At 38.1% G+C, this 12,433-nt stretch overlaps 1 protein-coding gene across 1 annotated transcript in view; it reads right to left on the bottom strand.

The window, feature by feature from the left end:
• Nucleotides 1–12,433, bottom strand: part of LOC101856634 (nuclear pore complex protein Nup160) — a 38,016-nt gene that overhangs the window by 17,300 nt on the left and 8,283 nt on the right. Inside the window, exons 8-19 of the mRNA XM_035973849.1 lie at nt 11,902–11,984; nt 10,358–10,435; nt 9,292–9,389; nt 8,024–8,183; nt 7,253–7,348; nt 6,442–6,546; nt 5,445–5,510; nt 4,911–5,019; nt 3,569–3,725; nt 2,048–2,181; nt 1,055–1,212; nt 112–245 (exon numbers count right to left, since the gene is read on the bottom strand). Of these exons, the coding sequence (XP_035829742.1) occupies nt 112–245; nt 1,055–1,212; nt 2,048–2,181; nt 3,569–3,725; nt 4,911–5,019; nt 5,445–5,510; nt 6,442–6,546; nt 7,253–7,348; nt 8,024–8,183; nt 9,292–9,389; nt 10,358–10,435; nt 11,902–11,984 (1,378 nt within the window). The remainder of the gene's footprint in view (nt 1–111; nt 246–1,054; nt 1,213–2,047; nt 2,182–3,568; nt 3,726–4,910; nt 5,020–5,444; nt 5,511–6,441; nt 6,547–7,252; nt 7,349–8,023; nt 8,184–9,291; nt 9,390–10,357; nt 10,436–11,901; nt 11,985–12,433) is intronic.

Here is a 12,433-nt window from a genome sequence, read left to right as displayed (position 1 = left end):
ACACACACACACGGGCACTCACAGAGAGCTGTTGGGAGTTCTCAGCACTCATCACCTCACACCCCCCCCCTCCCCACCACCACTACCACTACCACACACACGGGCACTCACAGAGAGCTGTTGGTATTCTCTGCACTCAGCACCTCGCAGGCCCAGCCCAGCAGACGGTAACAGCGCAGCAAGTACTCTCCCTTGGGCAGCAGCTCGCTCCTCATCGTGTCGCGCATCTGCTGAGTCAGGCCTGTCTGAACAAAGACAAAATAACAACAAATAACAATAATAATAACAACAATATTAATAACAATAATATTATCAACCACAATAATAACAGCAAAGAATTTTAAATAGAACATCAAAAATAATTAATCTTAATATTATCATTATCATTAATATTTTTTTCAATAGTGTTATTATTAATAATATTATTATTATCAATCATTATTTTTTGTAACATCATTTTTGTTACCATTTTTTATTTAAAAAAAAAAAAAAATTATTACTATTTTACTTCTTCTTCTTTTTATTATTACTTTTATCATTATTATTTCCGTTATCATTATTAGTATTATTATTATTTCTATTACTATTATTTTTATAATTATTATCATTTCTATTATCATATTATTTATATTACTATTTTTATTATTTCTATTATTATTATTATTATTATCATTATTATTTTCATCTTTAGTAACACAGTAGGACCACTGGCGGTACCTCTTCCTCCAGCCTGGGAATCACCGCCAGCAGAACGGTGAGGTCGCGCACAAACTGGAATCAGGGGTGTTACAATTGTGCTGAAACCACTGCGGTCAATATTCGGATTATTAGTATTATTTTTTATTACTATTATTTTAATTATTTTTTATTAGTATTGTATTTATTATTATTATAACTATTATTTCTTATAATTATTATTTTTATAATTGTTATTTTTATAATTATTTTTATTATTTCTATTATTATTATCATTATAATTATTATTTCTATTTCTATTATTATTATTATAATTTTATTATCATTATTACTATCACAGTTGGAACGTAGGCGGTACCTCTTCCTCCAGCCTGGGTATGGCGGCCAGCAGAACGGTGAGGTCGCGCACAAACTGGAAGCGGAGACTGGACAGCTGCTGGAAGGAGGAGGTCAGGACGTGCACGCCGAGGGCGCCCGAGAACAGGTGGCTGCAGTGCTGCCGGTGGCCTGCGTGATCTGAGGGGGGGGGGGGAGGGGGGCACATGACGGTGGTGATGATGATGGCCATGATGATGATGGCGATAATAATAATTATTATTATAATAGTAATTCTAGTAATAACCATAATAGCAGTAATAATAATAATAATAATAAAAAAAGTAATGATAATAATACTAATAACATTAGTAATAATAATGATGATGATGATAATGATAATAACAGAAGTAGTAGTAGTAGTAGTAGTAGTAGTAATAGTAATAGTAATAATAATGATAATAATAACAATAATAATAATAGACTAATAATAAAAATAATAATAATAGTTTGACCAGCAAAGGCATAGTAATAAATTGTTCTGTACTGGCGTAATATCGTATATTTATGTATGTATTTAAGCATTTATTTAATGTAGGTAGGTAGGTAGGTAGGTAAGCAGGTATGTATGTATGTTTGCCATTGTAAACCAAATTGCCCTCCTGGGATCAATAAAAGTGTACGTTATTAGTTTCATTAAAAGTGTAGTTATTAGTATCATCAAAAGTGTATGTTATTAGTATCATTAAAAGTGTACGTTATTAGTATCATTAAAAGTGTACGTTATTAGTATCATCAAAAGTGTATGTTATTAGTATCATTAAAAGTGTATGTTATTAGTATCATTAAAAGTGTACGTTATTAGTATCATTAAAAGTGTACGTTATTAGTATCATCAAAAGTGTATGTTATTAGTATCATTAAAAGTGTACGTTATTAGTATCATTAAAAGTGTACGTTATTAGTATCATCAAAAGTGTATGTTATTAGTATCATTAAAAGTGTACATTAGTATCATTTACAAGAAAACACTGACCGGCAGTCTCCATAAACTCGAGGTCAGGGTCCACGTAGACCTCCAGTAAGGTAAACAACGTCTCCACCGCCGCCACGGGGCTGGCCAGGGACGACAGTTTGGTGGCCAGCGTCTGTTTCACCTCGCGGTCCATCCTGGCAAACAGAACCACGGTCACAACATGAGATAAGAATAAGAATAGACTAAAATAACAATATGTGAGGCAAAACAAAAATTGTTTTTTAATTTTTAAAAATTATAAAACAAAATTATTTTTTAAAAATTATAATAATATGCGAGGCATGGTGGTGAAATCATGCCCTCATCAAAATAATTAAATAGAAGAAAAAGGCATTTTTCATACAGTTTGGCAATTTTCGACAAAACTTTGGGGGATTTTTTGTTGTTTTAGTTATAATAATAATAATAATAAATAGCATTTATACTGCGCATTTCCATTTCCTAAAAGATGCTCAATGCGCATTACAATGAAAAAGACATCACATCTTAAAAATTAATCGACACAAAGGTGTACGTAAAACAAAGTATTATACATATAATATAAATGCATATGTGTAAAATTTTATACCTGAAAAACAGTCTCGCAGTGAGGTTGAAAATGTGTTCACTAAAAACATACAATGCAATAAAAATTCACGAACAGTCAAAATAAAGTTGAAACGTGAGTAACTAGAAACATTCATTAAAACATTAATTCTATACAGATAGAAAAACATTTCCGTTCTCTCTCTCTCTCTGTGTCTCTCTCTCTCCCTCTATCTTTCTTTCTCTCTCCCTCTCTCGCTATCTCTCTCTCTTTTCTCTCTCTATCTCTCTCTTTTTCTCTCTCTCATTCTCACTCGCTATTTCTTCAGTCTCACAGTCTGGCATACACATACATATATATCACAGTACATCATTATGACAGGTATGCTTTTGTGAATAAAAATTGCTTCAGCTGATTTTTGAAAATGGAAATTGTTGGGGCAGATCTTATTTTATATGGGAGTTCGTTCCATACCTGGGGACCAAAGAACAAAAAGGAACGCTCACCGTATGTTTTGTAATTTTGTTTTGGAGTTTTAAGAATTAGATTGTCAGAGGCTGATCTAAGGGCTCTAGGTGGATTATATAATTCCAGGAATGTTTTAAGATAAAAAGGTGCACTATCATTTATACATTTAAAACAGAGAACGGCAGTTTTGTATTTAATCCTTTCTTTTATAGGCAGCCAGTGTAGTTCTTTCAGAATTGGTGTTACGTGCGCTGATTTCTTTTGTTTCATTATCAATTTTGCTGCTTGATTTTGGATAGTAGAGGTTTTATGACGTTCACAACTGCATAAGGTCATAGGAGCGCCAGAAGATTAGAGGTGTAACAAGAGAGTAAGAAACATAAAAAAGAAGAAGGGCAGATAATGACACTAGATGTTCGATAGGAAAGAAGGACCAAATCACACCAGAGCACCCGCCAACCACCCACAAACAAAACTAATAAAAACCACAACAACAACTACAACAACAACACGGCCCACCAACTCACACAATCATGTCGGTCATCATCTCGGTGAACTGGCGCAGCAAAGTGTCCGAGAGCCCCGTCTGCAGACAGGCAGCCTCCGCCGGGGTGTGATCGGCGATCAGCTGGATACAGTCGCACAGCAGACGGATGTCCTCCGAGAACTGGCGGGCCGACACCACTGGCAGGGAGGAGAAAGACGATGAAAAGGTTTTTGAGATGTTTTTGCTTCAGTATAAGTAGATCATATTTCGATTGTTTCATGTAAGATTCCCGTCATATGTCACTTTTTAAAGGGGCCTATTTGAGACTTTCTTGCTTAAATAATAAATTGATCATATTTCGATTGCTTAGTGTATGCCTTCCATCATACGTCACTTTTCAAAGGGGTGTATCTGACACTTTTTTGCATACCGTTCATATTTAGGCTGGTTAGTATTCAACTCCCATCACATGTCATTTTTCAAAAGGGCCTATCTGAGACTTTTTTGCTTTCCGTTCATATTTCGACTACGCAGTGTAAAACTTCCATCATACGTCACTTTTTAAAGTGGCACAGGGTGGAGTCTTACTCTAAGCAGTCCATTTTTACGTGAGCAAACTTTTTCAAACTGCTATTCGTATTGTAAGAGTAAACTCAAACCCAGAATCTTTGCTTCAGCCCAATCTGGACATAGCATAAAAAATAAAAAATATTTAAAAATTATATTAATTTAATTAAATAATATTAATAGATCTAATTCTTTAAAAAATAATATTAATAAAAATAACAATAATTACAAAAAAATAATATAAAATAATAAAATTTTAAAAAAATAATATAAAATAATAAAAAAAAAAAAAATAACAAATCATAATCATGATCCCTCCCTCAAAGGTTTAAATCTAACGTTTCCTCCATACTGGCTCATTCACCATACAACAATCCTTTCAAATACAGAACATATACGCGCCCTTAACCTGACAAAGAACACACACACAAAAAAAAATAAATCCCTATGGCGACTGATCACTTCTGTTGATGGAAGAAAAAAAATCAAGCGCTCACTATCTTTCATCATATTCTTCATTGTCATCATCATCATCATCTTTATCATAATCACAGACCAAACAATTCCCCCTTTTACCTGTTTTATTTTTTCTTGAAGCGTTACTATTTATACCAAGCTGACACATTTTTAGGTGACTGACAAATATCGGTCGACACCAAAACCACAAAACCAAGACACAAGACAACAGAACACACCCCCCCCCCCCCCCCCAAAAAAAAAAACAAGTAAAAAAAAATCCACTTAAAAAAACAAAACAAAAAGAAAACAACCCCCCCACCCAAGAAAAAAACAAAACAAAAAAAAAGAGTGCTCACCATCCGGACTCAAGCCCAGCCTGTCGATAAAGGACACGGGCAGACGCAGACTAGGAGACAGATAGAGTTCCTCCGTTCTGTCGCACGGCCGCAGGAGGCTGAACGTGGACTGAAACACGGACAAATTAATGATTCGTAATGGTAAAAGAAAGAATAACAACGATGAAAATAATTCCAGCAAAAATAAAAAGAATAACAATGAAAATAATAATAAAAATAACAATAAAAGAATAAGAAAAAAAGGATAACATAGTAACAATAATACTAATAATAATAATTTTAAAAATCATTGGTAAAACATTAATAATTATAACAACAATAACAAATAGTACTACTACTATTACTAATAAAAACAACAAAAATAACAAAAATAATAACAACAACAACAATAATAATAATAGCTGCATTCACACACAGCATACCCACACCCAACAGTATGCTTCGTGATAAATGAAAAAACATGTCAGAGCGAGGCACCTAAGATGACATCACCGTACACAAGTCCACGCCACACACACACACACACTCACTCACCTTTTTGATCATACCAAAGAGACCAGTCACAGGATCGGCAAACAGACCCTTCGCCTTCTCGCCCACCTGGTAATTAAAAAAAAAAAAACAATTGTTTTTTGGGGGGGTTTTTAGTTGTTTTTTTATAGTAGAAGGTTTTACGGCGCTCGCAACTGCATAAGGTCATATGAGCGCCAAGGGGTGGGTGTCAACAGAGAAGTCTTTACAGGGAATCAGACTTAGACTGCTCACCTCTCTAGCTTCAACAGCACAAGGTCTGCTTCGACTATCAAGCACCCCAAAATAACAGGTCACAAGGGAGTGACAAACATACAAAAGAAGAAGAGGAAAATGATAATAGTAAGGATCAGGAAAGAAAAAGCAGCAGTTCCCTGTTGTAGATCAGGCACAGTTATGAGCGTGACATGAATCAGCCCATTTACCATTCTACTATGCTTGAATGAGATATATCCCCCCCTTTGGGAATGGCCTTAAGACACTTCAGTCAGTGGCACTGCCCCGCGGGGATTTTTTAGTTTTACGGCACTTGCAACACAATAAGGTCATATAAGTGCAGAAGATTAGAGTTTATAAAAAAGTAACATACTGGTGACATGAGAGAGATGACCAACATTATATAACCAGAAAGACACCCACCCCCCCAACAACAACCACCACTCACTGACCTGCATGTACTTGTGACAACAAGCTGACACCAAACCTCCACTCTCTACCCCTGCCCCCCCTCGACCACCCACTCCCCACTGACCTGCTTATACTGGTCACAACAGGAGTAGAACTTCTCCCACTGGTGACAACAGGCTGAAACCCCTCCCCCCACACCCCCCCTTCACACCACCACTCCACCCCTCTCATCCTCCCCTCCCACCCTCACCATCCCCCCCACTGACCGGCTTGTACTGGTGACAACAGGAGTAGAACTTCTCCCACTTGTGACAACAGGCTGACACCCCCCCCCCCCCCCCACCAATCCCTCCAACCCTCACCCCCCACTGACCTGCTTGTACTGGTGACAACAGGAGTAGAACTTCTCCCACTGCTCCTGCTCCAGCTTGGTGTACGCTTCCTCCTGTACCTCGTCCTCCGACACCAGGTTACGAATCTGACGAGAGACAATCACTTCATTGTTACATAACTGACGGGAGACAATTACTGTTACAGAGATCTTGATCTGTCTGACGGGAGACAATTATTGTTACAGAGATCTTGATCTGTCTGACGGGAGACAATTACTGTTACAGAGATCTTGATCTGTCTGACGGGAGACAATTATTGTTACAGAGATCTTGATCTGTCTGACGGGAGACAATTATTTTTACAGAAATCTTGATCTGTCTGACGGGAGACAATCATTGTTACGTATCTGAGGGGATATAATCAATGGTTTGTTCGAGTAAAGCAATGCACATTGACACCATAAGGACATTGTTTTTTGTTCAGGCAAGAGTTTTATGGCACAGGTCACATAAGTGCCAAGGATTCGAGGTGTTACGAGAAGGAGAGATCAGGATGATGGATGTTTGATAGAAAAGAAGAAGCAAACCACACCAGGGTACCCGCCAACCACCTACTAACATTGGTTTTTTGGGGGTTTTTAATTTTATTTTGGTAAGTGTTTTACAGCACTCGCAACTGCAAAAGGTCATATGAGAGCGCGGGACACACATTTTCAGTTGGCAGGAAATTTTGAATTTTGCCCAGGTGGCGGCCGAAGCCTACTCTTATAGGTTTTAGACCACCAAGGGATCTTTAAAGAGCGCGAGTGGAGACGAAAACAGACGACAGAACATTGTTGTGGTGGTATTCACCTCCGCGTCGACGGCCCCGATCACCTCCTCCTTGAGAGAGTTCAGGTTATACAGCGTCTCCAACTCCACCGTAGGGGCGGGGCAGCGGCGGTACACCTGGGGAAGACAAAAAAATTGTAATTGTAGAACCCACAAGGTAAAAGAACAAGGGGAAGACCATGTGGAAACTGGAGAGGAGTCGCAGGGATGAAGAGATACAGGCTGCACATACTACAAGTCTGCGAAACCCACTGGGTACAGTCTGGATAGCTAGTTTTCGTAAGATTTTACGGCACTTGCAACACAATAAGGTCATATAAGTGCCGAAGATAAGAGGTGTAACAGGAGAGTAACAAAAACAAAAAAGAAAGAGGAGAGATAAGGAGGATAGGTGTTTGATAGGAAAGAAGGAGCAAACAACATCGGAGCACCCGCCAACCACGTTCACCATAGACATTTGAGACAAACAACGTACTTTGACAATGTTCACCACAGACATTTGACACAAACGACCTACACTGAGAGCTTTGATAACGTTCTCTTATTCTTTATTAAAGTTAAGTATTAATAAGAGTTTTATGGCACTTGCAACACAAAAAGGTCATATAAGTGCTGAAGATTAGAGGTGTTACAAAAGAGTAACAAACATACAAAATAAGGAACAGAGATCAGGACGATAGATGTTCGATAGGAAAGAAGGAGCAAACCACACCAGAGCACCCGCCAACCACCCACACCTACACTTTAACATGTTCGTCAAAGACATTCAACACAAAGGAACAAACCACGTACGCTGAGAGCTTTGACAATGTCGCTCGGGGCGAACAGTTTGGGGCTGAAGATCCTCTCCACGTACACCTCCCTGGCGTCGCGGCTCTGAGGCACCACCAGGAAGTCGCTGGAGGGAGCCAGGTGGACGGGGAGCCAGTCTCCCTCGCTCAGCATCTCCGTCCTGTGAGGGAGAAGAATTAAATAATGCATCAATCAGTGTTTTAGATTTATTTGGCACGAGTATTACGTCACTTGCAACACAAAAAGGTCGCACGAGTGCGAAAAGTACAGAAGCTGTTTGTTTTAGTAAGAGTTTTACGGCACTTGCAACACAATAAGGTCATATTAGTGCCAAAGAATAGATGTGTTACAAGAGAGCAACATACGTAAAAAAAGGAGGAGGAAAGATAAGGACGATAAATGTTTGACAGGAAAGAAGAAAAAGGAGGAGGAGAGATAAGGACGATAAATGTTTGATAGGAAAGAAGGTGCAGACCACACCAGAGCGCCCGCCAACCACCCACATTAGAGGCTTTACTAGAGTGTGATATACAAAGAAAAGAAAAGGAATCTAACAGTTCTAGTGTACCCAAAACCACTAAAAACAGCACATAATCCATATATAAACAGGAATAACCCATTAAAAATATATAGATAAATAAATAGATATATAATAGTTTGTCCATTATAAACTAATATTGAACATAAACATCCATCCAACGAGAAAGAGAAGTAAAAGAGCTTGCTCTGATATGTGAGGTGTGCTGACAAAACGAGATCCTTCTCGCGATCTGCAAACTGAGATGTCAGCCCAAAACTGACACAAGGGTCATATTTGTAGATTTTCCAACTGATGCCATTTCTCCCAAGTGAAACACACATCTTCTATCATTTGTGAAGGAAGCTGACTTTTCTAATTCTGGTCTTATGGACACAAATAGATTATATCAAAGTTATAGTTTGGGTTGATATAATTTTGCATATGGAAAGATGAAAGACATTAAACTTGAAGAAAAATCGATCAGTTTAAAATGTACAAATTTGATGTGCGAATTTCTGGCCTATATTTCCATTCGTGGATTGCGAGAAGTAACTCATTTTGTCAACACACCTCACATTAAATACAAATAAATTGTACAAACTCAACCTATAAAGTAGACGAGTGTATGTTCTCGAGGCCAACATCTGAGAAGTAACTCTTTTTGTCAGCGAGCCTCACATAGATGAAACAAAACAAAAGAAAAAAGAGGCTAAAAGTCTAAAAGTAAAAAAAAACAATCAATCCTCACTGTGACAGCGATGAAGTCAACACCAAAGTCTCCCCGGCCTGTGTGGTCCACAAAGACATCAAGAAGTCATCTGTGACCGAAAAGTCCACCAAATCGTCCTGCAAAAGGAAACAGTGATTGAGAAAAACCTTATTTTTCTTTTTAAAAAGTGAATGAGTATCATAGCTTCAAATATTAAAGTTGAGTATCATAGCTTCAAATATTAAAGTTGAGTATCTTAGCTTCAAATATTAAAGTTGAGTATCTTAGCTTCAAATATTAAAGTTGAATAACTTAGCTTCAAATATTAAAGTTGAGTATCTTAGCTTCAAATATTAAAGTTGAGTATCATAGCTTCAAATATTCATGTTGAGTATCATAGCTTCAAATGTTAATGTTATTGATACCCACAGGGCAAGAGATCAAGGGGAAGGCCACGTGCAACATGGGGAAAGAGTCACAGAAAATGACGTACAGAAGAGTGGAGAGACATGGCACTGGGTCAAGAAGCCAACCCACGAACCAATAAGGAAAGGTGGAAAGTGTTTGCTTGTGGCCTATACCCTGATCTAGGGTGAGAAAGGCAAAGATGATGATGATGATGATAATGATGATGAAATGTCAATGTTCTTCCTTAATGTTAAATGGTAAACACTGCTGGGACATTTCAGTGATCCATGATCAGCACTGTTGACGGAGCCTCGAGCGAGAGTTGAGTTCCTGCGTGCTGTCGGCATCGCTGACCACTTATGATGTCACAGCGCCAGAAGGAAGAGAGAGAGAGAGAGAAAGAGAGAGAGAGAGAGAGAGAGAGAGAGGGAGAGAGAATTGCGTTACATTTCAGAATTTCACAAAGTAGATAAATATGCACACATTTCCTGCAAACTTCTATACCTTTGCTGTAGAATATTGCATGCAAGTTTTCACAATCTTCTTCTCTGTCATTTTAAAAATCTGTACAAATTCATACATACAAGGCCCTTCTCTCTCCTTATTCCTCTCCCTCATTTCCTCCCTATTCCTCTCCCTCTCTTTCTTTTTTTTAAACTCTGTAAAACACTAGGACCCAGCCACCCTGGTAACTCACCGGAGGAGCCCTCTCCATGGTCCTGACATGTCTCAGCACTAGACGTCCGTTCTCCAGCTCGGGAGTCAAGAAAATAAACTGTGGACCAGAAATCATTCATGAGTGATCAGCTGAGGAAGTCTCACACACAAATTCACAATGAACAAATCGCTACCTCAGAATTACAAAGTCCTATCAGCACAGTACGTAGTGTTGAGAAACTTGGTGTTAACAAATTTTGAGTTTCACAACATGTCAAGCTTTTTTTAATGCAATTTTTTTGAATAGCTTGATAATGACTGAATAATCGTAATATGATTTTGATAGAGCAGATAGATTATTTGGTTTTTGACCCCATGGTCATGGTAACTCAAAAAAGCCAAAAATGTCAGAGAGAACTTTGTAAGCCTAAGGAAGTGATGCATATGAAGAGTAAGGGCAAAAACGACTAGTCACAAACTGGAAATTGTGAGGGTGCCAATTTTAAAAGCTTGTGGACTCATAACTTCAAATTTGTTTGACTGGTGGTTTATTGTTAAGTGTTGTTGATTGGGAAATCTAACAACAATAATCAACCAACAGTTGAACAGAAATACAAAATTAGTACCCTCACGATTTTCAGTTTGTGACTACCGTCGTTTTCCCCCTGTAGTCTTCATATGTTTTCAGCAATACAAAAACCCCAATGTTTGCATCGACTGTTGAGTGAGAGACTCGGTTTTACGCCACTTTTCACAGTGCTGTATTGTGGGGGTCTCACTTTTACCACTTTGCCACCACAAGGCTCATATAGTAAAAACTCTGATCATCAAAGGCAAAGCCATTTCGGAGAAAATCCACAGAAACTGAGCGGTAAACATCGCAGATCGGCAAGATGTGACGGCAAAGCAGTTGGTTCGTATAATTCAAAAGATTATATGCAGAAGTCAAAATAATCTACGCACTTTCCTGTATATGTATCTATTGCAAAGATGAAGACATTGTTAAGCGCCAAGAGCAGTTTTATACAAGAGTAGACGCGACAGACATTGCATTATTATTACTTAATCTATAGGTCTCACATTGCGCAAACAGAAGAAACAGAAAAACAGGGATTTTATATTTTATCTTCTTTCGGTTTACAGCTGTTTTGAGATAAACAATGTTTGATTTAAGGCAATTTCCACTGAACCTATCAACTTGATTCCTCAGTGTAAGACTCTGTGTCAAACATCACTTTTCAAAACGGCCTGCCATGCCAGCTTGCCCTTACAAGCAATGGGGGAAAATCGTAAGCAGAATGGGTGCATTTGTGACTTTACTTTACTTTTACTTTTCCGATCCAGCGGCCATTTGGGTTCTAGCCCTTCGGTCTGCAGCATTTGTGACAAAAATCTTCAATCAAAATTTGTCAGTGACAAAACATCTATAACAAAAAACAATCAGTTGAAGTTCTGGAAGGCATATTTGACGGATAGGAAAGAGGAGAGAAGTTACCACGGTAGGGTTCCAACCATGCACGTAGCACATCTTTTATCCGATAAAGCAAAAACGTTTTTAAATTTTCAAAGGCTGGAAAAACTCACCTGTGCCTTCTGCTGCAGCGATAGATACACACACAGATCCGACGTAGCGCTGCCCAAAATGGTTTTGATCACATGCCCAGATGCTGAAACGAATGAAAAAAAAATGAAAAAAAACACCTGCATGTGACTATCAATAAATAAACACACGAAGGTTTTAAAAATCTTACTTTCACCATAGTACTGTAATTGGAAAAGTATTAGCAGTTTATGTCCATGCAACACCCCCCCCCCACCTCCATAGTCAGAAAAGTTAAGAAATTATTCATTTTATTGTTGGTCTATTCATTTTTCTCTTTAGTATTATTAATATTATTATTATAACTTCACCAGGCTTGCCAACTTTTTCAAAACCCAATCAGTGACATTCTTCACATATAACTTCAAATTATCTATCACAGTACAAAATTACATATCAATTGGGACTGGTTTCAGTGTAGCCCATAATATGATAAAAGCTCTCAAATTCGGGATTGCTGCATCGGGGACAGCCCCGCGAACTTTGAAACAGTTGCTAAACAGAGAAAAGCCCCCC

The sequence above is a fragment of the Aplysia californica genome, unplaced genomic scaffold, assembly GCF_000002075.1.
Source record: "Aplysia californica isolate F4 #8 unplaced genomic scaffold, AplCal3.0 scaffold00034, whole genome shotgun sequence".
NCBI lineage: Eukaryota > Metazoa > Mollusca > Gastropoda > Aplysiida > Aplysiidae > Aplysia > Aplysia californica.
The sequence above is the reverse complement of the archived record's forward strand: the minus strand, read 5'-3'. Positions and strand labels throughout refer to the sequence as shown.